Source organism: Grammomys surdaster, unplaced genomic scaffold, assembly GCF_004785775.1.
Source record: "Grammomys surdaster isolate TR1022 unplaced genomic scaffold, NIH_TR_1.0 1057, whole genome shotgun sequence".
NCBI classification, from domain to species: domain Eukaryota; kingdom Metazoa; phylum Chordata; class Mammalia; order Rodentia; family Muridae; genus Grammomys; species Grammomys surdaster.
The window spans coordinates 201,571-229,403 of NW_021605476.1; the positions used below are offsets into that span (position 1 = coordinate 201,571).

Sequence of the window (27,833 nt, forward strand, 5' to 3'; positions counted from 1 at the left end):
CTCTCTCTCTCTCTCTCTCTCTCTCTCTCTCTCTCTCTCTCTCTCTTATGAACTTTGGAGCCAGGGTCTCACAATGTATCCTAGGCTGGCCTCTCCATCCTGGCAAAGCCCGAGTGCTGGATTCCAGGTCCATGCCATCGTGAAGGCCGCAAACGAGGTTTCCTCCTTCCTAAGGCATCTATTGAGTTCTTCAGCTTCTCTCGGTAATGTTTTGTCCTATTGAATTTAGAGTTTCTTTCCTCTCTATTCCTTGGATTGAATACTTTCTATCATTTGTCTTCAAGTTCACTAACACTTTTTTCTATTTGAGTCTGAGGTCATCTGGTGAACCCTTCACTTCAGAGGTTGTACTTGTCTTACATTTTTGTTGCTTTGTGGAGACTTCTTCCCTGGGGGCTGGGGAGAAGGCTCAGTTAGCTTTACTGTACAAGGAGAGGACCTACAAAGAGCTCTCCAGTGCCCATGCAAATCTGGGTGGGGGTGGCAGTCCTCTTGACATCTTGCCATTCAGAGGGTAGAAAGCGGGAATCCTGGGACACGCTGGCTAGCTAGACTCACCCAGTTGGTGAGCCGTGGATTCAAGTGAGAGACCCTGGCTCAACTACTAAGATAGAGTGTGATGGGAGACAACACCCAGTGTCAATCTCTGACCTCCACATGCACCCACATAGGCATCCATCAACACACACTCAAGTGCACATACACCCAGACAGACAGACAGACACACACACACACACACACACACAGAGGGGGGGAGAGAGAGAATGGTGCTATTCCCCCCATCCCTTTAATTCTCGAGTCTTAATAAGTACTATAAAGCCCTGGTGGTATCTTCACTTCCATGTCTGGAAGAGAGGAATGAGAAAACCTTGTTGCAGCCTTCATGATGGCGTGGATCTGTAGTCCAGCACTCGGGCTTTGGCAGGACAAAGAGGCCAGCCTGGGATATATTGTGAGACCCTGCCTCCAAAACAAACAGGATTTGTTTCTATTTCTGTTTCTGCCTTTCCCCCTTGGTTGTGTATATTTTCCAATATATAGTTATTCTTGGATGGATGGCCGATATCATGAACCGTGCATTGAAAGGACTGTGACTCTTAGAGTGAAGGATTTACAAACACATTAGACTAGTGCCTTAGCTATGCTCTGCTAAGCTATGAATATATGCTTTTCCCAGTCAGTTGTTTCTAGGAAATCCCACATTGCTAAGACATACAGAATGGAGTTGGGGTCTTCACAGAACTGGGCACAGGGACAGCGATGACCTGGTATGCACAAGTGAGTTGCTCAACTTTATTCAAGTCACAACACCAGGAAACAAAATAAAAATTTAAAACACAAAAAACCCACCATGAACTCTGGAGTCTGCACACCTGGGTACAGGTGTCCCTGTCACTATTGAACAGCCTTCTGCAATTTATCTCAATGCATTTCCATTTCCTTATAAAATGGAGGTCATACTGAGTTAAGACAGCCAAGTGAGCCAGTCCCATAATGCAACTGGAACATTACCTGGTATACATGAGTACCTCAGAAATGCTAGAGTTGGAGTCCCCACTGCTGCCCAAAGGCACTCCAATCACCCACAGCAGAGCCCCCTGCCTGCCAAGGTCTGAGAAGTACAGACTGTGGTTGGGGGCCACTTCTCTTTTCTTTGACTGGTGTGTACCCCAGGTCAGGGACCAACCCTGAGACTCAGCATCAGCACACAGCTGGCGCACTGATGGAAACCTTCCCTCCACAGAGAGGCTCATCTGGACCTGGAGGAACATGCAGCACACGTTCCTCCTCTCATCCCCCTGGGAGACAAGCAGAGAATCATCTTTCATCAGAGCTGTGGTCCAGCCCACCCATGGACCTCTCTCTAGATGGGATGGCAGAGGCCCTGAGACATAGAGGAGCACACAGTCAGAGTCACACATTCGGTACTTCAGTGGAGAGTGGCTGATTTTCAAATCATCTTTGGGCTAGAATTATGTCAGCGTTGAGCCTCACATGGTCTCCCCTATGGTCATCAGGCCCACCAATTGTATGTGTCATGGATGCCACATGCAGCTAATAAGCCTGAAACCTTACCTGTGATGCCTGGGGCCCGTCTGATAGAACCAACAACGTCCGCAAGTTGTTCTTTGACTTCCACATGTGTAAACACATGCCCATGTGCGCGCGCGTGCGCACCCACACACACACAAAGACAGACAGACAGACAGACTGACAGACAGACTGAAAGGAAGGAAGGAAGAAGAAAAAAGGGAATTTTGGAGTTAAAAAAAAAAGGTAGCTTCATGAGGATTTTAGAACTGGAGTTCTGACCCTTCTTATTCACAGGGTCTGTCTCCACACTGGATATCTAATATGAAGTCTGGAATCAATACTGATCATGAGAGTGCCCATTCTCTACTGGCCCTTTTGTCCCCACTATGTCCCATTTCAATCACCTGAGTGGCCCAGCATGTCCAGAGTATCTGGCTAGCTACAGACTTGAGCTTTGGAGCCCACTTTCCTGAGTCTGTATCTGAGTGTGCTTCTGTTGTGAGGATGGATGGATCCACACAGATGTAAAACGTGGGAAGATTTGCACAATACCCAGTAAGTGCTTAGTACAGGAAAGCTGCCAGCACATACCGTTCTTATCCCCCATCCTTCCCCTGCCTGCTCAGGCTTAGGATCCTGGCAACCAGCAAACTTGTAGCCTTATCTCTCATTCTAGCCCAGGCCCTAAATTGTCAATCACAGCCAAGAAACTGGGAGGCCCTTTCTCTCAGAAATGTCTCAGAATATGGAGTACTGGAGGAGAATCAGTCACATGGCTCTTAGGTCACATGGTCAAGGCAAAGTCTGGGCCAGAATCCTAAGATTAATGTCCAGAGAACTCTGCCCTGAGTATGACCAGTTTACTATCTGTCTCCTTTGAGAGTCTGTATGATTGGCATACTTATTTCCTTACACAGACAAGGGGGTTTGGCTTAACGAATTTGAACACTCAGTCTAGGTACTGCCAGCTGGGTTATAAGTGAACTGGCTAAATGGCTGCCCCACCCATGAAGATGGGAGACAGGCCTTAGGGAGGCTGAATGCTAGAGGGTGAGGCCTCTCTGTAAACAACATAATCCTGCTAGGATCCAGTCGGTCAAGGGCCCTGAGATGTTCCTTCTGGTGGCTCTGGGCGTATGTTACATCATGTATGTCTTACCCTAACCCTTTCCCAGAGACTACACCTGGGACTATACCTGGTCTATCTTCACTTTGGCACAAGGTCCTATCCATGAGCTGAACACTGGATGGTCCACAGCCTGGTCTGTTACCTATGCTAGCTTCCCCTACCCCACTCCCCATGCCTCACAGGAAGTAATAATCATAGCTTCAACTCTATTCAACATTCTTTCTTTGCCCTCTCCAGGGCTGTCTCCATGGCATCTCTCTCCCGGTAGCCTTGAACACACACACGTTCATCAGCCATTAATCATCTTTAAGCCACATCCAATTTGCTCACCTCTGCCCAAATAAGCCCACAGGCCATCTGGCTCGTTTGTTTGTTTGTTTGTTTGTTTGTTTGTTTGTTTGTTTGTTTTTTGAGACAAGGTTTCTCTGTGTTGCCCTGGCTGTCCTGGAACTCACTCTGTAGACCAGGCTAGCCTCCAACTCTCAAACTCAGAAATCTGCCTGCCTCTGCTTCCCAAGTACTGGGATTAAAGGCGTGCACCACCACTGCTGTCAATCACTGGGACAGGGAGAGAAGTTATTTTCAACTCTGAAAATTAAGGACTGAGCTAAAATTTGGTTTCCTGGCAATTCCTAGTCCCTGAATACTAACTACCTTGGACTAGCCAGATAGTTCCAGGAAGAGCGGTGACAGCAGAGGACTCTCTCAGGGTGTTTCTTGGTGCAAGTTAGGCTTGGAGAAGAAGGAAGCTGCTGGAGGAGGCTACATATTCCCCAAGCTCCCAGAGCCTCATCAATTTGGAAACCATATCCAGCCATCCAAGAGGGCTGAAGGCTGAGGCTACTTTTACCTTCAAGTATAGACATTGTCACTAGTAACCCACAGTGTGGTGCAATACTGATCCCAACCATTATGCCATTTCGCAGCCAGCACTGGGACATCAGAGGTGGTGGGGGGTGGAGGCACGACATAGGGCACGGGCTCCATCCTTAGCTCTCCATGTGGGAGGAAAGTCCGAAGGCTTTTAGCATGATTGGGTTGTCAATAGGGCCTGGACTCCTGAGGTCTCACAGATTCCAGAAATAGGAAGAGTTTCTGAGTGCAGGAGCCTGTGAGTGGACTGAGAAGTGGGTTGTTCTAGGAGGCTCTCAAAACGGTTAATCACCAGGTTCCAGGGTGAAGAATAAAGTCTACGGGTGTCCCCAGATGGAGAGGAGGCGGGGGACACTTGGGAAAAGAAGCTGATAAGGGGTTACAACTGGATGAAGGCAGAATGATTTTGAAAATGGGGTGCTGTTAGTTTTCTGCCACCCAAGTTGGCAGAGGGCCTTCCCATAATCTCCCACCTCTATTACTGTCCCTGCGCCCTGCTTTTGTGGGTAAAATTGGGGTTCAAAGTCTCCCCTTGTGCTGGCTGGGGTATCTCCAGGCTCTCTTCTCAGCCTGGGAGTATTTGGGATTTGGAGTTTAGCTCCCCAGAGATAATTAAAAATGAAGATATGGTTGAATTTCTCAAGGAGAACAAGAAACTGAAAGGGAAGTGGGGGTGGGCAGAGGCTCTCCTGACAGCAGGTCTCTTGTTTTAAAGGGCACTAAAGGAGTCACTGCAGCTGCAGCCCTGCCAGTGTTTGAAGCAGTGAAGGGACATTTGAAAGCTGAGGGCAAGGTCCATGGATGAGGGCTCTCTGAGGTAGTGTGGGTAGAATGGATGAGTCTGTGGTGCAAGTGCCGGATAAACCTGTGTCCTGGCTCTGTCGTCAGAGCCAGCTTAAACATGCTAGCTCCACCTCTGTGTCAACAACAGAACAAGTCTGGAGCTCTCTGGGCCTCCATTCACTCATCTGGAAAATGGGGCTATTAATAACACTGAAGGTTGAACGGAGGATACAGAAAACCAGCCCAGCACATGTGTACATAAGAACCATGAAAACGGAACACCTCTCCAAAAGAAAAAAAAAAAAACAAATTGAACGAACAAGTCAATCTTCTGGCTCAACCCAAGAGGCCCCAGGACAGCCTCTCAGGTATATGGCCCAGTAGCAGAAGCAATTTCTCCAAGGCTCTGTCAGGGATCGTAGCCAACAAGTTGTCTCTAGTACTGCACTAACAGGTCCCTGTCCTGCTTTCCGCCCCACTTATGTAAGAGACACATAGGTGGGCAGCTGGGTCCTGTGCCATGTAGGTCAGAGGTATCTGGGGCCACACCTTGCCAGGAGCCCCAAGGCGGGTTGGGGCGGGTACCCATTCACGCCCAACCCTTGTGGCTCATCACCCAGAACCTAGGTTACCGCGGCAGCCAGTTCTCAGATTCACCATGCCTTAGCGGCAGGAGCAGGGGTACGCAGCCCTGAGCCTGCTGCCACAAGGAAGAGGAAGGTGAGAGGGGAGTTTGGGGCAGAGCCTGCTAGGCAAGTCCTCTACCGTGAGTCTTCTGTGGGGGGTTCTGTGGGATGGGAGTGAGGGCTGGAGAGAATTCTAGAAGCCTCATTGAGACGAGGAGACCAAAATGAAGCTGGGATATGAGGTCCAGTGTACAAGGGAATAGCATTGCAAAGTGTAGACTCAGCCTTCTCTGGGGGCGCCCAGCATGTACCGCTAGGGTCTGGAGAAACCATTCTCCTCTCTTTGGGATTTTTAGGATTGCAGGGTGCACTGAGGCAACACCTCCATTAGCAACATTCTCAGTGTTTCTAGAAGCTGGTTTTCTCTTTGCCTCTGAGCAAAGAAAGATGAACACTTCAAGTATCAGAGGGGTACTTGAACCTCACCTTGAGGAACAGTGGTCAGAAATCTTTGCAAAACTGGAGCCCTGGAAATCTGATTCATTTGGTCTTGCAGGTGAGCAGTTGGCTCTAGGGAATATTGCACCCAGAGCCTCAAGGCAGCCACCTCCTGTGAGCGTGTGTTGTTCCCAGATTGAAGGAGCTTGTGGGTTTAGGAGGCAGTAAATTACAGTCAGGTGCCCAGCCCCAGGAGTGACGAGGCACGCCTCAAAGGAAAGCAGCTACCCCTCGCCCTGCCAGGCCTGGCAGTGACTCACCATGTGTCTCTGTTGCAGGGCTGTCTGGTCGAGTTGGGCCTCTCTGGGGCTGCGGTGGCTTTCCCCAGGGGACGCTGTGACACGCCCTCTGAGGTTCTCCCTCTCTCCCGGGTGAGCTCGAGGGGTGCAGCCACCCCACAGGGACCATGCCAGAGGTGCTTCTTCTCAGGTCTGCCAGCTCCATCCTGAGGACCGTGTAAGGAACCAGGGTCCTACCTTCCTCCTGCCTCCAGCCTCATCGCCATCTCCCATGGGGCAGTACCTGAGTCCCAGACCTAGATTTAAATCTCTTCCCCCTACTCACTCAGCCTCCCCTGTGACAATCCTCCAGAAATAATGATGACAGATGACTCTGTAGTGGACACTTTCCTACTTCATCTTCTCATAGTAGCACAGGGCATGGGTTACAAAACAGCGCAGAGGCACAGGGTGATTTGACCATAGCATATACTTGAAAAGTTAATTGAACCCTGGCAGATGGACAGACTCCATGCTAGGCTGTTTCAAGAAAACATTTATTGAGCACCTGTTGCATCACTGCTGAGGGATAACTGGGAAGAATGGAAAATAATATATAAGAAATGGATCTTAACACTTGTGAGGGATTCACACAGAAAGCAAGCGTTCTCCTTTACCTATGTGTCACACACAATGAGGATGTGGTGATCCAACCAACATTTATTGGACTACCACAGTGATGACTCATGGCCAGAGAACAGAGGTAAATTGAGACCAATCTAGAGGGTGTTGGGAGAATAGAGGAGGGCTTCCTTGGGGAAGAGTTAACGTTAGGGAGGCTTTGCATCGAGATACTTCCCACTAGTCTGCTGCGGCAAGCCAGGATGTCTATGTGAGGTGGAATGACGGTTAAGATGGAGGCAGTGAGCAGGCCCTGCCACATCCCACTGCCCTGTGTGCGTCCTGTCAGGTTGCTCAAATGTACCTTGGTGTTCTCGTTCCCTGAACACCTGGGGAGGTGGCAAAGAACCCCGAGTCTGATTTTCTGTGAAAAGTGAACACTGTGCTTGTGCGAGAAGAGTGCTGAGTGGGTGAAGGCAGCCAGCCTCCTGCCATCTTGGAATTCTTCCTTCTTGGCATTCAAAACACAAACAGAAGTGAGTCAGCTCAGGTGCTTCTCCCACTGGCCATTGCCGTTTTATTACTTGAGGAGAGACTTCCTCCTCCTGGAAACTTATTGGCTTCCAGCATTGATTCCAGAGGAGTCTAACCTTCCAGAATGACAGGTGTAAATGACCAGTTCCTTACCTCACTACTGTCTGTAGTGACATCTCACCTGCTAGGCTCATCACTGGTCACCTGTCCTTCTGGAAAGAGCAGAGAGTCAAAAGGAAAGCCCCACTTTTTTCCTTTAGTTCTGGGGCTTGAACATGTGGGCCTCACACATCCTAGGTGCATGTTTTGCCACCCCAGGACTCCAAAATGTTTTTGGAGAGTAGGGTTTTGAGAAAATTATGAGCTATTCCATTTGGGGAATCTCTCTTCTGGTTTAACCTATAGTTCGAGCACACTTGACTCTCTTGTTTCCTATTCTGCTATAAACATGATCCCTTGCTAGATGTCAACACACGCAGATAAACAAAATCCAAGCTTCCTCCAGCAATGACAAAGAAGCCAAGCTGTGTGAGGCTGGGGATTCATGGGGATGACACTTGCTATAATGCAACTGAACCCACTTCTGCTGCTAGCTAGACCCCTGAGTGAGCAGAAAGGACAGTAAATACATTCTAACTCAGGTGATCATCCCTTGAAGGGCCTTGGCTTTCAAGACCTTCACAAGGGGAGATCAGCAATATAGCTGGAAATCTGCCTGGAAAATTCCTTTTTTACTTTTTCTCTTAACCCAGGTACCCCAAATTCTTTAAGCCCAGGATATAAGGGTTGAATATGACCCTCATGGGTCCATTCAACCATATGGGCCGACTGCAAGGGTAAGTGAGGTGTCCTCTTCTACCAATCCTGGAGGAAGAACAGGGTTCTCCTAAAGGGAGGGAGAATAGACCTGCTGATTTGTTGGAGAGTTCTCCTGCCCTGGGTGCCAGACCTCAGGAAAGGCCTGTTCTGGGAAGACTGGACTGCTCCTCACTCTGTAACCAGGGCTCTGCTCTCATCAGGATAAGTAGCTTAGTCCTCTGTCGTCCCCCAGGTGGCTATCTTTTCATTTCCTTTGTTTAGGTTTGTGAAAGCCAGAACCAGTTTGCCCAAATTTAATTAGAAGAGGAACTGCACCTGTACCTTTAATGGTGGCGACTTAAAAACAGACCTATTGAGAAGCGGTTGTTAAGATGCTGGAAGATTACAAGCAATTCTGTGGTGGCTCTCCAGTCTGTGCTTTCAAAGATAGATCATCTCTGTGCACAGGGTTTGGCCCTGTTGTGCAGGTCCCATCTTTGGAGGATACAGCTCTCTGTGGGATTTTGTGGACTTGTTTGGTAACATTACAGTCTTTGTCCTCAAGTGGGGCAGCTTCTACCCAGCAGTCTCAGAGAACCACTGTGTTGTGACAGATACTCCCAAGTCAATAAACTCAGAAAGCTCAGAAACCTCAGCTTTATCATCCTTTCTATCCTCCCTAGAGCAAGTGTGCACAAGAAGGAGCCAATTCAGTTCTCCACTTCTTCACCAGGTCATCATAGCAACAGGAAGGATGCTCTAGCCCTGTGGTCCAGGCCTTACTCACAGTATGCACATAGAAAAGACCATCTTAGTCCTCTCCTTCTTCCCCTTCCCATCCCTCTCCCTTTATAACTCCCTTTTGCTTTAAAACATATCTCAGGTTCTTAAGCAGACTGCTGCCAGGTGGGCCTGGGTGTGTTCGAAAACTTAGTTTGAACCTGAAGTACCAGCAAGGAATAAGGCCGAAAGTACGAAGCAGGTAATTGGCCTGACTTCCTGGGAAGTGGGTAGGGATGGGGCTAACCCCACCCTGACAAACAAATGGGACTCCCTGGAGCCAGGGTTATACCCTCGGGGCATCTGTGACCAGCTCTACAGGTTACTCACTATCCACTTGCAGGAGGCTCTGTTTACATAGCTAACACCATGTGTCCCTGGTGTTGTACAATCTTGCAGCCCTGTGTAGTTTCTGAGAGTGTGTATTGAAATCCCTCTGCTTGTCTACCCAGGCAGGTGGGGTGTAGCCAGGTAGACTCTGGGGAGTGCTCATGCTGAGGGGCTGAGGGATGGGGAGGCCAAGATGATGACAGAAATCTAGGAGCTGGTCCTTACTCCAAGCCACCTAGCCTGGGAGGCCAAAAGGAGCTAAGGACAGGCAGAGCCCCAGGCCTCCCTGACCCATGTCCTCTCTATGGGCAATCCATCAGCATTGAAGGCAGATGGCATGGAAGAAGGAGCCTCTTAGGATTCCAAGAGTTCTAGAAATGTCCTCTGCTCTACTCTGGGCCTCTTGGCAAGTTCTGGGACTAATAGGTATTAAGAATGATGGCGTGGGGGCTTCTCCTACCCTTAAAGCCTATGCTGTCTTAGAATGGAGGCCCTGAGCCTCTCAAAGTCAGAGCCCAACCCTTTTCTTGTCTGGACACTGACTCAGAAGGAGACATGAACTTGCATAGAGACACACAGCAAATAATAGAACATCAGGACTTGAGTTCTCCTACGAAGGGCAAGGGGCGGGGCACTAGAGGAAGTGAGACAGAGTGCAGGATGTTCTAACCAATACTACTCATCTCCCCCCACCAGCTCCTTAATTGATGGGCAGACACTCTCCAAAGAGTCTCCAAGTCATGGTTTCGAGTTCTCAGCTCCAGGAAAGGCAAAAGCTGTCTCTTTGGATGCTGCAGGTGAGTTTGTATGAATGGAGTATTTCTGGAGGGAGTTGTGGGGGCTGCTGGGAGCCACTGAGCAGAACTCTGGGGAAGGGTACATGAAACCTTGCTATTTCCACCTTCCAGGGACTTCATCTAACTCTCCTCTTATGGCTACCACAGCTGCCATTAGGGCCAGGCATGACGGAAGATCAAGGCTGATTCTTTCTTATGTAAGGTTGGGAAGGGGGCCAACAATGGGATGGCCCTAGCAGGCAGAGCCTGAATGCTTGAGCTTTGGAAGGACAGAAAGGGGCCCAGCCAGAAAAACAACACCTTGGGAGTTTGGACCTCGTCAACTAGGGCATGGGGCAGGCAGATGGGTGCAAGCTAGCACAGTTTGTTTTGGAAGCTGGATCGTCAAGTGCTCTCTCAAATGACCTTCCCCTCAGATGAGTGTGCCTCAAGGAGGGCAGTTATCACTCACCCTGAAATTTTATCTGGATGATAATGTTATCATTACAGCATTTGTTCACTTTTATCAAATGCAGAACAATATGGTAACAAAAGCAGCATTTCAAAATTTAAAAAAAAAAAAACCCAGTAACTACTCAGCTCAGAGGCTCCCAGCTTCCCACCATCTGTGCTGTCCTTGAGATCTAATGTCCCTGGCCTGAGTCACTTTTCAGGGCTAAGCATTGTGTTGCTGTTCTTTGCAGCAGAGATTTTGCCAGCTGTAGGCTCCTCTTGGAGTAGACAGACAGCCCAGCAGCCATCCCACCCTGTGGGCCTCTAACAGGAGCTGACTGAGGTAGAGGACAAGTTGCTATCAAGTGGCTGTGTTTGAAGTGGGTACATTTTGTTGTGTGGCCTTCCATTTGAACATGCCTATATTTTCCTTGAGATTAAAGTGTGTACAAGTTTGGGAGCGTGGATAGCAATGTGTGAAACAGAACAAGGCAGGGAAGAAGGAGCCATTTCTAAATCTCTGAACTACAGAGCAATCCAGGGACCAGAGAAAGATGAGGAGGCCCATGGCCTCTGTCTCAAATCCTCTTTCCTTGTACTTTTGCTGAGTCAGAGTGCCTCAAAGACAACAACAGGGTCCAGGTTTCTCTGCTGTGTTCCAAGTATTATCATAGGCTAGAGGGAAGTCACTGTGTCCACTTTCAGCAGGGAAACTAAGGGACAATAGCTCCTTCCTGTAGTCTCAACACTTAGGAGGCCGAGGCAGGATAGTTGCTGTAAATCTAATGACAGCCAGGGATAGATAGCAAGTTCCCAGGTAGCCGTGTTTCTAAATAAATATAAAGGATAGTAATAATAATAATAATGATAATAATAAAACAATCAAAGAAGTATAATGCAGAGAGGTCCTGGACCAGGACTCCGGGCACTTCATTCCCAGGTTCCCTCACTGAGTGGACTTGCTGCTCCATTTGACAAGCTGCTTCTGGTGGCCTTGGCAAGAGCCTGGCTTGAGGGCTAAGAGGGTCTTATAGGGATGCTACTTCCTTTAACACATCCCCCTGTCAGGAAGAGGAGCCCGACTGACCCCTAGTTTCAGGGAACTGGTTTGCTAGGATCCAGAGGAGGTAAAAGGCAGACCCTGTGAGGCTCAAGCAACGCTCACTGCCATGTGATCCCAGAGCCCAGTCAAATCACTGACACATTGTCTTCCCTCCAGTGCCCCCTCCCTGCATGAACCCAGCTTGCTTGTGCAGACATTTAATTGCTTCCTGAGGCACTTGAAGGACAGGTGCCAGAACCATTGGCTTAGGCCAGGGAAGCCCTGGGGCTCAGAGGTCCTGGAAGTGGGTGGTAGCATTGGCATTCTTACAGTTGAGAGAGAAGGAAGAGATGGGTGAGCTCAGAAGGGCATCTAGCTCCCCTGGAAGGTACAAATGATGCTAGCCTGTGGGGCTCAGTTGCTCAATTATAATTGCCAGCAATGAGGATACAACAGTGGGATGGTCTTGGACAATGAAGATTCAATAGTGTGATAGCCCTAAGCAATGACCCTTGACTAAACTTCCCGTTTGGCTGTGTCTTTATAACCTGCCCCTGAAATTAAAGTTGCATAGCTTGATCAGAGCCCCAGATTTACTCTCCTCTTTGTGTCTCTTGTCCCTTCATTCTTTCGCCCCCTTCCCTAGGGTCTCGTCAAATCCCTGGGGGGCCAGGACATATAATCACAACCATCCTTAGCCCTGTAGCTGCAGGCACAGAGGAAAATGGGTCTGAACAAACTGGGTATGGAATCCCAGTGAAGGTCCTGTCTACAGCACCATCTGAGCATTTGGAGACAGGCAGGATAAGGAGGGGGCACAAAAGTTACTGTAGGAAGGGGGTTACAGGAAGGGAGAAAGCTACCACAACTAGTCTAGCAGAACTGCGGGAATCTGTCAGGGACAGGCCAGCCCTGTCTAGCTGGCTCTGTTTATACTGTTTCTACCTTGTGATCTGGGCTTTGAGGATGCTGAACAGATGAGTTTCATTCCTGCCCTCTATGGACTCCTGGCCTATCTACAGATAGACTCTGAGGGTCGACATGGATAGAGGAGGAGTGGGGTTAGTGTGGGCATTCTAGATGTAGAGGGCCTTTGGCTGTCCTCAGACCCTCTTGCTCCATTAGACTGTTGGCAGGTGTGTGTGTGTGTGTGTGTGTGTGTGTGTGTGTGTGTGTGTCTGTCTGTCTGTCTGTCTGTCTGTCTTGCATCTCACTCTGTAGCACAGCAGTCCCTGAGCTTGCTGTCTTCCTGTCTCAGCCTCCTGAGTGCTGGCCTGAAAGATGTAGGTCTTCACAAACAGAAGCAATTTTCTCTGGGCCAAAACCTTACTAGAGGTAGAGCTGCTAAGGGTCCATTCTGCCTCTTTAGATCCTAGGTAGACCCTGCTGCACACCAGGAGTCAGGCCAACCCCAGGCTCCTCACCACCTAGCTGCTACAGAGCTCCTGGATTCTTGCCTGCTGGAGTCAGGGTTCAGCACGACTCCCTCAGAGGCTTCTTGGTCTCCTTGAGTTCCCAAGAGATTTGAGGGTTCTACATTCCCATCCCTAGACCGGACTCTCAGGCAGCAGTGGTGCCAAGCCAGATGCTGGAATCTGACCTCCACACAAAGGCAGCCTTGTGCCAGGGCCTGAGACACATTTTTTTCCTAGCCCTTTCTAGGTTGAACATGAACCCCAGCTGAAGAAGGGGGGAGACTCAGGGAGAGCAGCTGCCAGGGTCACAGCAGATAGAGGTGTTGGCTGGGGTAGCTTTCCACCACACCACACACACACACACCCCCGGGAATTGCCAGTCCTATTAGGGAGTTACAAGCTGAGGATTGGGAAGTGGAGGCACTCAGCCCAGTTTGGTCTCTAGGCCAGGGAGGACCTCTGAGGTCAAACGGATTGAAACCATTTCCTGGTCCCTTACTCTTATCCCAGGGGCCCAGGCTGGAGAACCAAACTGGAGAGACAGAAGGAAACAGGTTTCTATCCTTATTGAAAGAAACTCAGAGCCTGAAGTTGGGGAGCAGGAAGGGGCCCAGCTGGTACTTTAGCTTTTTCGGGAATAGGATTGGAGGAAAGTGGGAAGGGCTGCCCTGGGGTCTGGAAAAATGGTATAGGTGCCTCTGTAAAATAGAGCTAGGAGGCAATCCATCTCTGTCAACCAAAGACACATCTAAAGGGTCCTTGGAGAGACTTTTCCAGGGATCAAGGGACTTGACTTCTCCTAGACATTCTTTGAACATTGCTTCATGTCCTGACCCTCTGCTCTCTCCTGGGGCCTTTCCCTTCAGGGCAGGTAGGAGAATTCCAGACTTCATTCTTCTGTAGCAGGTGGTCTCAGACCAGGGTCTCCTATATGTCTTCTAAGCAGGCTAAAGACTCTAGAGCAATAGCTGGGAGGGGCTCTTAGCTGCTACCTGGTCTTCTTTGTCATTATTCAAACAGGGAAACCAAGGCTCAGGATGAGCAGATACCTGCCTAGGATCACTCTGCCCAGACCCATCACTGGAAGCCTAGTGGGGCACTGTCAGCGTCAGGGCCTCTCCTACCAGGCACCGAGAATAGTCTATGCCACACCACCAAGGTCTGGACAGACCACTCTGACCTACATGCCTGTCCTTATCCTTCATGTCCCGAGGCCAGTGTGACCTCTGCACCTTCTATATCTCTAAGACTGTCCCCGATTGGGACCATAGGCAAATACAGACCCTCGTTGTGGGATCCCTGTGTGAGAAGACCTCCTGGGGCTGCTTCTCCCCAGGTCATTGGGGGAAGGGGTCTGCCATGCTGCTGTGAAGCAGCTCTGAGATCATCTGTGGTTTTGGAGAAGAGAACTTTGTCATTGGTCTGAGAGCCTGGTGTCCTCAGGCCCAGTGGATATCATCCCATCCACCCAAATATACTTGGCTTCTGACATTGGCTATTCCCACAGACTTCAGGAAACACTCCTATTCCTCACCCCTGTCCTCTACCCCCCACCTTCTACTCCTGTGCTGATGTCTCTCTCCTTCCCAGTCTGCAGTTGAGATGCCTTTGTTCCAAAAATCCAGAGCACATACCTCATTGCCTGCCCAGCCCCCTTTAGCACAATGGGTGGATTGATAAACGCCCTGCCAGGGTCATGCCCATGAGAGGCAACATGAAAGGTAGTAGATGAAAGGGGAAGACCAGACAGTGTGTGTGTGTGTGGGGGGGGGGACAAGCCTGCCCCACATGCCCAGCAGCCTGGCTCTGGGGTGGGCAGTACCCAGCTAGTACTGGACTGTGGCTTCTAGCACAGGGCTTTTTCTAGCTTGGTTCCATTTGCATAGCAGATTGAGCCATATTAGTTGCTGTCCAGAGTCTTCTCCAATGGGGAATCCTGGCTGCCTTGATGGGTGATGAAAACTTCAACTGGCTGTAAATCATGGCTAGTATTCCGACACTAACCTTAAGCATAGCAAAGAGCCAATGGTTGTGCTCCTGTTGAATTTTAATGGGTTTTGGCAGTCCCACCTGATTCCCTAAGTTTTTGCAGTCCCTAGCAGACCACCCCAAACAGGGCATGGCTCTGAGCAGCCTATAATAGCCCACAGACTCAGACCTACCCACCTTCTATTCACTGGCTAGTCTTCCTACTAGACACAAGACAAATACAGGAGTAATGGAATGGTATTCCTCTCTTTTACTTCCTGTGACTGGCTCATCTATACCTCCCCTGGAATTCAGTTTCCTCCTTACTCGGCAGCAGCTTCTCCTCTTCCCCCCCCACGACTCCCCTCCCCCCCCATGAATTTAAAAAAATGCATATGTATGTATATGTGTGTATGTGATGTTTGTACAGGGTACGTGTGTGTGGAAGGCAGACTCATGTTGGGTGTTTCCTCTGTTGATCTGTACCTTACTTACTTTTTAGAGACAAGCTCTCCTGAATGCAGTGTACACAGATTGAATAGACTGCTTGTCACTAAGCTTAGGAAAGCCACTTGACTCCCCTCCCCCATCACACCCCACCCCCTACACAGTGTCAGTGTTATAAATACCTCCCACCCTGTCTGGCTCTTTGTCTGGGTGCTGGGCATTTGAATTCAAGTCCTTATGCTTGGATGGCATCTCCCCATGTCCTGTTTTGCTTCTTTTTTAGCTTGATGCTTTATAAGTATGAGCATTTTTTTGTATCATTAAGTATTTTGATATCTTATCTTTAATGACTGTGTGGGGATCCCTGGTCCCCATGATGCATTTCACTAGTCCCTTTGGACCATGGGGCTATTTCCAGCAGTACACGAGGAAGCCCGCGACCATAGGCTTGCTGTATTTGTTTCATTGTTTCACTTGTGTAACCTCTTAACAGCATCGTTGCTGACTCCAGAACTCCTCCCTCCTTCTGTGAGGCAGCACAGCCCGCCACCTTTGGTTAACTTACCAGTTTGTGTCTACATTGTATCTTTCTGAACAACGGAGCCTGGCTCTCTCTGCTTGGCTATGCTCTTGCTTTGGGTTCTTTTGTTCTAGGGGGTTAGGGTTAGGGTTAGGGTTAGGGTTAGGGTTAGGGTTAGGGTTAGGGTTAGGGTTAAGGTTAAGGTTAGGGTTGGAGGGGTTAGGGTTAGGGTTGTGGGGTGTTAGGGTTAGGGGAATCAGGAGTAAGGAACGGCAGGTAAGATGGCTTCAGGAGATGGAATGCTGTTTATCCTGAGGACAAAGAAAGAACAAAAGTATAAAAAGTGGATAGAGAGAAAGGAGGAGGAATGGACTTCTGTGGTCTCCAGCTCTGCTGAAGATGTTCCAGATCTCCTCTGTCCTGCTGCTTCAGCCTTCTACTTGTTTCTTCCCATTTCACTCTATGAAGTGGCTTCTAATTCCTCAGCACTTGTACCTGATCTCGCCTTCCTTGTCTCTGTCTCAGTTTGTCTATCCTGATCTCAGTCAGTCACCTCAGGGAGGGAGGCAGAGGGCCGAATAGCTCAGATTATGTTACTTACTCTTCACCCACAGGGAAGAGTCCGACTCAACTGCTTTCCCACACAGTGATACATGGGCATGTGGCCAAGTGTGACTCTCTCTTCTCGCCCATGTGGCCAAGGTAGCAGGACTACTGTCCAAGGCCCAGCACCTGTTGGCAGGGATTCCTGACTTCTCTGGCTTGCATTTAGCATACCACACCAATAACAAAAACCCAGGCTCGGGTCCTTTAACTTATTGTCTAGACACGTCCCCTTGGCTGTAGGGTTGGAGGCTGGCCGATGGCACAGTGTCAACACAGGCTTGGGAGCAGGAAATACCCCCCAGACCTCTGTTTCCCATTCCTTCAGTTCCAAAGTCCAAGGGCAGGCTTTTCAGCTGATGCCAGAAGACCAGGGGCCAGAGATAAGTGCTAGACTTAAGCCAGGGGGACACTGGTCAACATAAATCCCACCAGGCCCCAAACCATAAGGGCTTGATTTGCTATGTCCTACCTGTGCAGATTTAGGACTGTCCCCACTGCCTGCATTTGGATAGTACCATGCCCTGCCATCAAACCTTCCTCAGGGCCTGGGTGAAGTACAAAGGTCTTAGATCTCTTTGCCACACAGTCACTCAGCCCAGCCCTCTACTAGGCTGAGAAGAAGGCCAAGGTATTCTTCTATAAATACCTAAAGGCCTCTACTCTGTACCAGGTTGCTGACTCTCAGGACCCAGAGGAGAGGGCACCTGTATTCACAAGCAGGAAAGGCATTTGTTGGGGATTAGTTCTAATGCTTTGTCTTAATTTGATTCCCAAAAGTCGCGCTTCTAGAAGCTGAGGGTCCCTGCCCAGCCGTGAGTTATATGACAATTCTTTATTGAATGGAGGGAAACAGAGGTGGGACTCTTAGATGCATGGGCAAAGGACTGAGGGAGAAGAAGAACAGACAGAGTCACCATGACGGGGGAGCAGAGAGATCAGAATTAAAGGCCCACCACCATGTACGAATCTAGGAAAGAGGCCCCAGGAATCACTCCCCTGCTTGGGTCTGGGGAACCAAAGACAAAAAAATGTTATCTCACCAATACTGGAGGGGAGTGTGTGCGAGCTGTGGGGAGGTTTGAAAGTGCCCGGGCATTGAGCTAGTTAGGCATATTAAAAATTAAGATGACATGTGTGTGTCTTTCATTCGTGAATGTAGAGAGCTCTAGCGGGTAGCTAAAAGTGTGACCAGTTAAGAGCCCGGTGCAGATTAACAGCCAAGAGCCCGGTGCAGAGTAACAGTCACCACTGCAGGCAGCTGCAGCTATGGCTTTCCACCCAGTTAGCTTGGGTATGGGGCTCTTCAGCCAGGGGGCAGCATATGGGCCTTAAAGTAACATAGAATATGTCCTTGTTCCAGAGCACGGAGAAGGGTCTTCCAGCTAGAGTCACAACAAAGATACAGGCAAAGGAGGAAGGTGGGGCTGGAAACATCTCAGGAGATGAGGTGTCAATGAAGCTGGGATAGCTAAGGGAATGTGAGGGAGAGCCTGTCAGAGAACAAGGGAGTAGCCAGAACACTGTGTCCAGTGTGCCTGAAGAAAAATGTTGAGCAGATCTGATCTGAGTTTAGAAAGGATACTTTGGGAGCCTGAGGAACGTGGGGCAGATTCTCAGCTAGAAGCCCAAGGTTACAAAGCTGGGGTCTGGGCAAGAGTCGTCACTATCTCTCCCCAGTGGAGATCAGGGAACCAGGTTTATAGTGAAGACCACTATAAGGGACAGACGGCACACCAGATGTGGACGGTGTGAGTGTCAGGCAGTGTGGCTCTGAACCCCAGTTCTCTCAATCAGCCCCGCTACCACCCAGCCTCCCTGTGACCTACAGCTTTAGCTAGGTGACAGATGGTTGTGGTCATACGAGACAGCAACCAACTCATGTGGCGATGGTGGACTCTCCTGGGAGAAGGATGACTCAGCCTCAGGAGGGAAGGCTCTCTGGCCTGTTTCATGACACAGCTGGACTAAGAGGGAGCTGAGTTGCAGCCCAGCCAACCTCTCTCTTCCCATCTTTTTTTTTTTTTTTTTACTCCTTTCAAGCAGCGGGTAAGCTGAGCACACAAAAGCAAAAACACAGGCTCTGGGGCCTAAAGCAGGAACAAGACAGAAAGAATAGATGAAGAACTCTATCCAAAAGCATGCATCAAAAATCTAAACACGGCTGGGGCTGGAGCCCAGGGGTCATTCTCAGAATGTGCTCGGGTTCCGTCCAATGCATCAACGTCCCTAGCACCAAAACATTTTAAAAGCGCCCCCCCCCCTTTTTTTCTGATCCAGTAATCCTACCTCTAGAAATCTGTTCTGTAGAGAGCCTGGAATAAATGGTTTGATCTGACCCACATCATTTTAAAAATATTTAAATGTTCAAAACAATAAATTATATATATAATATGTATATTATATATATAATTTATTATACATATATATAATAATTCTGAATATATGTATATATTCAGACTTCTGATAACTCTTGGTCTCCATTTGTCTTAGTTACTGTTACTTCTAAGATAAGACACCATGACCAAAATCACTTATAAAAGACAGTATTTAATTTTGGGCTCATGGTTCCATAGGGTCCATAGAGTCCATGAGCATCATGATAGCATGAAGCATGGCAGGAGGCAGGCAGGAAGCAGGCAGGCAGGAGGCAGGCAGGCAGGCAGGCAGGCAGGCAGGAGGCAGGCAGGCAGGCAGGCAGGCAGGAGGCAGGCAGGGTACGGAAGCAGCAGCTCTTGTCTCAATCCACAAGCATGAGGAAGAGAGAGAGAGCTGACTGGAAACAGTGAGGCCTTGTAGAAACTCCCAAACAACCCCAGTGACACGCCTTCTCCAACAAGGTCACACCTCCTAATCCTTTCCACACAGTTCCACCCACTGAGGACCAAATATTCAAACTCTTGGGTCTGAGAGGACATTCTCATTCAATCCCCCACAGCATTCCTACTGGGCACCAGGTCCCACCGCTGAGTAGCAGTGCCCTCCTCTGTCCAGCACAGCCTTCCATTTCCTCAGCAGCAGATCCTGACTCCTGTTACCTATCTAACAGAGGCTTGGGGGCACAATTATTGTCCTCGCTTTATAGATTTTCTCCTTAAATATTTTTAACTGACAAATTAAAAACCACATACTTATGATGGACTGTTTTAAAACATGTATGTAGTGTGGAATGGCTAAATCGAGACTGTTAACATGCGCACTACATCACAGACTAAATTTTTTGTGCACAGAGTCAGCTCAGCCATTTTCAAACAGACACATTGTTAGTTACCGTCCTCAAACTTTGTAGCTTTTCTCAGACTAGGGATATATCACACTGTTGAAGGTCTCCATCAAAGGCAAAGAAACCAAGGGTCCACATGGAAGTTCCATGTCTCAAAGAAAGCAAGAGGGTTTCCTTCTTTGTGGAAATGATGATTATGCTGTAGGTTCCACAGCAAGACCCTGGGCGCTCATTCATTTATTATTTATTATTTATTATTATTATGCATTATTGATTATGATGCTGATACATGAGTCACATAAGTTTCGTGGGCATTTTGAGTCTTCTCTCCTTGGTTATTTCTCAGATGGCGTGGTCTTTCCCTCCCCCACCGTGCTTCTTTTTGAATAAACACCAGCAGCTCTGCTGAGCTGTATCTGTGGTTCAGTGTAGGCTACAGTACAGGGTGTATCTCCGTCGGCACACAAAACCAAAAACTGCGACTGTGTCAACAGCCAAATAAAAACCAAGTCTTTTTTGCTATGTTGGGTAAGGAGGTCACCCACTTCTACAGTTCAGGCTTCTGATCCATTGCGTATTTCTTATAGGAAGTATTCCATTCTGTTATTAAAACAAGCGATTATAACTGCTTAGCAGAAAGCCTCTTGGTCAGGGCAGGAGATGCAGCACAGCACAGCACAGCAGCAGAGCACCTGCCCTAGCACGCACAAGTTCCTGGTCTCAATCTCCAGTCCCCGGAGAAAAAGAAGAAAGAAAAGGCTTGACTTGAGGGAGGCTTTAGCGATGGATCACAAGACTGAAGCTTACCTCTGCTTGTCTTGGCAGCTAGCAGAACAGGTGCAGTGGGCCGTGAGCTTCTGGAAGAGACCATAGGAGGAGGAAACCACGTTTTCTGGTCTAGGTAGTCAGAAGAGTCTGTCTCCTGGGGAAAGAGGAGGTCAACCAGTAAGATAGCAAGTAGATGTCCAGTTCCACACACACTAAGCACGCTGGCTTCTTGGTCCTTGCTCAGTGTGGAAGGTCAACCTCCTCTTCTTCCTCCTCCTCCTCTTCTTCCTCCTCTTCCTCCTCTTCTTCCTCCTCTTCCTCTTTCTCTTCTTCCTCCTCCTCCTCCTCTTTCTCCTCTTCTCCCTCCTCCTTCTCCTCTTCCTCCTCTTCTTCCTCCTCCTCTTCTTCCTCCTCTTCCTCCTCCTTCTCCCTCTTCCTTATTATTTTTTTTTTTGAGTCAGAGTCTCATGTAGCCCAAGGTGCCTTCAAACTTCCTATGTGGCTCAGGGTGAGCTTGAACTTCTGACCCTGCTATCTCCACTTCTTAAGTGCTGGTTTTATAGGCATTCACTACCACACTTAGTTTATCTAGTGCTGGAGACTGAATCCAGGGCTTTGTGCATGCTAGATAAGCACTCGACCCCCTTGCTACGTCTCCAGCCCTCCTCTCATTCATTTTACTCGTTATTTTAGAGGCAAAATAATACTTCACTAAAGTATACTTTATAGACCATTTAGTTCACATATTCTAAGTATGCAACCCAAAGATTTTTAAAATTTACTTATTTATTTTACCATTTTTTAAAAATTAATCTATTTACAGTGTTTTCCTGTATGTACACCTGCCTGCCAGAAGAGGGCACCAAATCTCATTACAGATGATTATGAGCCACCATGTGGTTGCTGGGAATTGTCAGGACCTCTGGAAGAATAGCCAGTGTTCTTAACCTCCAAGCCATCTCTCCAGTCCCTGAACTTACTTATTTATTATGTGTATGTAGGTTGAGCATGTGAAGGTATCATGTTATTTAGGTGAAGGGTAACTTTCAGGAGTCAATTCTTTGCTTTCACCATGTAGGTCATAGGGCTTGAACTCAGATCACTAGGCAAGTGCCTTTATCTACTGAGCATCTTGCCAGGTCCAATCTAATGAATTTTAGAAGTTTTCAGAGCTGTGTAATCATCACTATAATCTACTTTTAGAATATTTCATCCACCCCAAAAGATTCCTTATGTTTTTCTTACGGATGTTCCCGTTCCTACTGTAGGCAACCAATCAGTCTTTTTCTGGATGCTTCTCATAATTGAATTCACAAGACACATAGTCTTTTACATCTGGCTTCTTTCACCGAACATGGTTTGAGCTGTCTCCATGTGCAAGTCAGAATCAGTACTTCACTCCTTCCAGTGGATCCCATTGCATGGACCATTCACATTGAGACTTTAGTCACCTGTCTGTGGTTGTCTGAGTTCTTTCCCCTCGTGGGCTGATAGATAATATTGCTATAAACATCCACACACAGGCTTTCGTGCGGATACATGTTTTTGTTTGTCTTGTGTGGATACCTAGGTGCTACAATGCCAGGTCCTGTAGTGACTCTCTGAGAAACTGGTAAGCTGTTTCCCTTCTCCCAGTAGGGCTATACCACTGCCCTCATTCCCACCAGCACAGCCTGAGCATCCTGCTTCTCTGTCCTCACTAACCCCTCCTACCTTCCATGATTACAGTACATCCAAGAGGAAGATAGCTTCTTAGGGCCACACTAGGGAGTGACAAGTTTTGAAGTTCAAGTTACCCTGATTCTGCAGTCCCTTCTTCAGCTTTCTGATTAGTGGGTGGAAGGGTTCCTCTGCAAAAGGGAGGGTTGGAGACTGGGGCTGCTGGCCTGGGGCTGCAAGATAGATTCAATACAGATCCACAATAAGGCTTTCCTCTGGCGCCCTCCCCTGGCCTAGCCTGTGTTTCTCACAGGCTGTCGTGTCTCTGGCTGGCCTTGTGTTTCCTTTTGACTGGGCTTGGACCTGCTCTTCTGCCTCAGAGCCAGGAGCTTTTCCTCTTTCTACCAACTTCAAAATCTATTTGCAGTCTAAGAATGTGTCTAAGAGCCGGGCGGTGGTGGCGCACGCCTTTAATCCCAGCACTTGGGAGGCAGAGGCAGGCGGATTTCTGAGTTCGAGAGTTCGAGGCTAGCCTGGTCTACAGAGTGAGTTCCAGGACAGCCAGAGCTATACAGAGAAACCCTGTCTCGAAAAACCAAAAAAAAAAAAAAAGAATGTGTCTAAGAAGCATACCCTATCTGTTTGTCTAACTCTTATAGGGTCAGAGGCAAGATACCCTGTTGATGCCAGCCTCCAGGCAAGCAGTATGAAGAAGTTGGCTTCTGGGTGTGTGGGGGGGGGGGCTCTGGTGGGGGAATGGGCAATCGATGGAGCTGTCTGGCACGAAGGCAGAAGTGAAACCTCAGGGATCCTGGACAGTTCACTCAACTTGTGCTCAGTGTTTTAGAATGATCATCCTGGTCCCGGGGACTGTCCCAGCCAGATATGGTGATACATTCCTATAATTCCAGTACTTAAAGGGCAGAGGCAGGAAGATTGTAAATTTGAAGTTAGCCTTTAAAAACCTTGAAAACAAACAAATAACCCAAAAATGTCTACAAGAATTCAGAGCACCCAGGCAAACTTCCTTCCTTTTCAAACAGGAAAATGGAGGAGAGTGTACAGTGATTGAGTGCCTGAGTCCTCCTCATATACACATTTCTTCCGATCCCATACTCAACAACAAACACTGCACCTTCCCTCTGAGGAGGCGGATTCAGGCGGTAGTATTTGCCTCCACCCACATTACGTCTTTCAGCCAAGAGGCAGATGCCTTCTGGTTCTGGTTCTGCCCACCATGCACAGTGTCCCAAATTGTGGGATTAAACATCAGGCGAGTGTGAGTTCAAGTCCTGACTCTGCCTCATCCTTGGTGTGTGACATGAGGAAAGTAAGTGAAGCTGTCTGGGCCCCAGCTGCTCATCTGTGACATAAGCCTGTCTCAGCCCATACCCCGAAGATGGAAAGAGATTGTGGCATAGTTGGACATCTAGACTTTGGCTGCCAGTAGTGTTGCTTTTCAGTCCCCTCCAAATCCTTGCTTTCTGTCCAGCTGGATCTGTCCCCATCTGCTGGCAGGAACCTGAGAAGCTCTGAGCCCAGAGACAATTTATTCTAGTGAGCTGATTCAAGCTTTGCTTCTGCCCGCCCCCATCCTTGGTAAGCAAGCTCTAACTGGATAAAAGCAGAAAAGGGCCTGTTTCTGTTTCCTCTTCCCTTTTCTGCTGTATCCCTGAGCTTTGCTCATCTTCCAAGGCCAAATAGCCTTCCAGCCCACCCCAGACCTGGCTGGCCTGGCGCCTCTCGAGATTCTGTCATGGAGACAGCAGCAGCAGCCATGGAAGTCCAGGTCAGAACTGGATTCCTTGAAGACAATCCAGGTAGGTTTGACTAGACTGTGGTCATCTTTCCTCTTGCAGAGGAAGCACTATGGACAACTCGGGCCGATGGGAAAGTGCGCCTACGCCTGGAACCCTTCTGTACACAGCTTCCCTATACCGTGCACCAGATGTTCTACGAGGCCCTGGATAAGTATGGGAACCTCAGTGCTCTGGGCTTCAAGAAAAAGGACAAGTGGGAGCGCATCTCTTACTACCAGTATTACTTGATTGCACGCAAAGTAGCCAAAGGCTTCTTGAAGGTAGGAGCCCATCGTTATACGTCCTCTCCCCAACTCCCCAACCTACTTTCTAGCTTGAGCTCTCAAAGGCCTCCTTCCCAACTCTCCACCAAACAAGGTTCCTAGAAACCACCATTGTAAAGCCTGACATTGCCAGATGGGCTAATACTATATCTAGGCCCTGTGCTAAGAAGTTTACATTTATAGAGCCTTTATCACAGGCCACCTTCAAGCAGGGCTGAGAAGCCTAGTAGATAGGGCTCCCTAGAAAACCATAACAAGGATCAGCAGAACTACCAGAAACTGACTCCCCAGGTTTTCTGGCTGGTGGAGCCTGAGATGGACCTGGAGGGGTCTCTGCAGTCTACTGGAGAGCAAGATGGGGAGGGGGTCCCTGGGGGAGAGGCCCCTTCTACCCTTCTGTGTAGCTGACTTGCCTATCTGCCTTTGGCCTGGAGCTCGGCCTGGAGCGTGCCCACAGCGTGGCGATCCTTGGCTTCAACTCTCCAGAATGGTTCTTCTCTGCAGTGGGCACAGTGTTTGCAGGGTGAGTGGCTAAGCGCTCCTGTGGGTTGAAAGGGTTATAATCTCCGTAGAGAGCCCTCTGCCTCTCCCCAACATCCCATATCTCCCCTAGGCCCTTCTTGGCCTGCTTTTCCCCATCCCTGCCTGGTGAGATGACTAAGGGACCTACCTTAAGGCCTCTGGAGTTCCCTGAGAATGGAGGTTATGGGAGAGGGGGTGGTTCCTCTATCCCTGATACGAATTTTCTTGGACATATAGGGGGATCGTCACTGGCATCTACACCACCAGCTCCCCAGAGGCCTGCCAGTACATTGCCCATGACTGCCGAGCCAATGTCATCGTGGTTGACACACAGAAGCAGCTGGAAAAGATCCTGAAGGTTTGGTGGGAAGGAGCAGTGGGCACGTGATTGGTAGATACTCAAGTGTAGGAAGGATACTTTACCTCCCACCCAGCATTCTTATTTCCTACAGCCCATATGATCATACAACATGCATGTATGCATGTACACGTGCAAATGCACATGCACATACACACATACGGAGGGGGACAGGACAAGAACAGGGAGAGGAAGTTAGGTGGGTAATAGCACTTTTCACTCATACTTCTGGCCAGCCCATTGTCTACCATGGCTTTTCCTCTGGATAGGAGGGAGAGATGTGGATATTAGGGCCCCCCTGTGGCTTATTTTACTTGCTGGAAATGTACCTTGGGCCATACCCAGAGTAACCAGTACTCTCAAATAAGGAGGGCTAACCTCTTTTCTTGCTCCTGAAGGTCAGGTGTTCAACCTTCCAGAACTAGAGAACCTGGGTCTCCAGAGAGACCAGAGTAGATATCTCCCCTCATCTCTGCTGGTGAAGTCTCTTAAGCTAAGAAGAAGCAAGTTGGAGCTTGTAGTTCTTACTTGGCTGTAGAAATCCTCCCTAGGGCAGGCCCAGGCTATGGGTGAGATACCCAGCACAAGCTCCTAAAGAGGGTCCCCTCATGACAAGCATAGCTCCCTCAGGTGAGGTTGTGAGCAGCCCTGCCTGAGAATCACTACTAGCTCACAGAGAGACCTCCAGAAAGCCTCCAGAGTCCAGGCCTGCTGAGGGCACACTAGTGCAGGATTGGGAGTGGACGGATAGACTTAGATTGTGTGGCCCCAACCAGTACTCTGAAACAAGGAGGGCTAAACTCTTTTCAGACATTCTTCTCCTTTTGTCCAAACTCTTGGTCTGAGAGCCAACTGGTCAACCTTCTAGAACCATGGGACCTGAGTTTCCAGAGAGGCCATGAAAGATGTCCTCCTTTGACTCTACTGAAGTAGTCATCAGGGTTATATATCTATTCCTGGCATTTCCAAAGCACCCTGAGACTTTTTATGACCTAGAAGTCCTCAGATAACCCAGTGACCTCACTGGAGGTCTGGAGCACTGAGGTCATTAGGTCATTTTCTGAGCCTCACTCATTACAACCTAACCCAGAACAGAGCTAGGCTCCTGAGGCCCACTTAGGCCTAAAACCTTCATGATTCAGGAACCAATCTAGCATAGGGTTGAGGCCGCATGAGCTTTCCTCATCATCCAGGTTAGCATGCCTATTGGTAGTGTCTACACTCAGCATTCCTCGGGAACCTACCTGCCAGGAAGAGCCTTATCTTCCCTACCTCTGACAAATGGGACATCCAGCGCCCTATCAGCACATACATGTAACACATATCAAAGCTCCAAGCTAACCTCCAGGTTCTTTTCCTCCTTATTAACATCAGCGCTACCTGTAATGCATGTGAAATCCACTCGGCGCTTCCAGCCTGCACACTTCCCCTTCCCTCTACACTAAACTTCCAGGCTACTTCAGACTCTTCTCCCTCCCTGTCATTGTTAGGCTGTTCTCTTTCAAATTAGCAAACACACCTGCCCCTCCCCCGGGTAGACATAGCAGCTTTGGACTCCCCGAAATCCCTCAGGTTACTCTCTAACAGCCATGAGGCAGTTTCATATTTAGAACAAACCTCCATCCCGCCTATGTAATGGCCTAGTTCAGTGGTTTTGCTGAGCCGTCACAAGAAGGAAAACCAACTCAAGGCCCTGTGGCCAGGGTATGCCTTCTCTTGACTCTTCCCATGTTTATATCTGGGTACTTCGAGGGGGAAGTCTGGACAGCTTAAAAAGCAGCTGTAAGCTTCTGCCAGGAAACAAACCATCCCTACCTTATGGCTGAAAAAGATGAGGTCCACCTCTAGGACCTCAGTCAAATGCCTGCCTTAGGTTTAAAACGAAATTTGTATTATAAAAATTCTCAAAGAAATAAAAGCAGAGCGTGATATGTTTTGTAATGTGGTGGCGTGATGTGGCAGGAAGGGGTGCCTTAGTGAGCCTGTGGGAAGTCCTCCCCTGATGGTGGGGGGCATGCTCACACGCACATGTGTTATTCACATGCGCTCACACTGCATTCCTTTCTCAGGGGAAGATGTCATGCTACAAGCACAGTATCTTTTTCACTTAGTAATATTTCCTAGGAGTCATTCTGTACTGGACTTTAGAGCTCCCTTTGTATCTCTGTCTCTCTGTCATCTGTGCTAACCTAATATTCTGTTGTGTGACTTGTTCAATCAGGCCCTAGATCCCCACTGTCACTGCGCCCAACTACCCATAATGGGGAACCCTGGACAGAGATGTCCCACTGGAGTCAAGGGTCAGAAATAGGAGAATTTTGTCACAAACTAACACAGGTAGATAAGTTCTTCCCAAAGATGTGGCCACTTTCTTGCTAAAACCCAATTTGTTTCCCCATCAATGTAGATCTGGAAAGACTTGCCACATCTAAAGGCAGTGGTGATATACCAAGAACCCCCTCCAAAGAAGATGGCCAATGTGTACACGGTATGAATAGCGGCCCCTGGGTGAGATCTGTCTATGCACCCAGCTGTCCCAGACTGACTTCTCTCCCTGCCTTGCCATAGATGGAAGAACTCATAGAACTGGGGCAGGAAGTGCCTGAGGAGGCCCTAGATGCCATCATCGATACCCAGCAGCCCAACCAGTGCTGTGTCCTCGTCTACACATCAGGCACCACAGGAAACCCCAAGGGTGTGATGCTGAGTCAAGACAATGTAGGATAGACACCCAGATGGATGGGTGGGATGCGGTGACTCTGGGCTGTGGTC

The 27,833-nt window shown here is 48.8% G+C and overlaps 1 protein-coding gene across 1 annotated transcript in view; it reads left to right on the plus strand.

Moving 5' to 3' along the window:
* Acsbg1 (acyl-CoA synthetase bubblegum family member 1) overlaps positions 1-27,833 on the plus strand; it is a 59,669-nt gene that overhangs the window by 12,407 nt on the left and 19,429 nt on the right. Inside the window, exons 2-7 of the mRNA XM_028783336.1 lie at positions 9,921-10,021; positions 23,958-24,178; positions 24,616-24,704; positions 24,941-25,061; positions 27,469-27,549; positions 27,630-27,779. Of these exons, the coding sequence (XP_028639169.1) occupies positions 9,921-10,021; positions 23,958-24,178; positions 24,616-24,704; positions 24,941-25,061; positions 27,469-27,549; positions 27,630-27,779 (763 nt within the window). The remainder of the gene's footprint in view (positions 1-9,920; positions 10,022-23,957; positions 24,179-24,615; positions 24,705-24,940; positions 25,062-27,468; positions 27,550-27,629; positions 27,780-27,833) is intronic.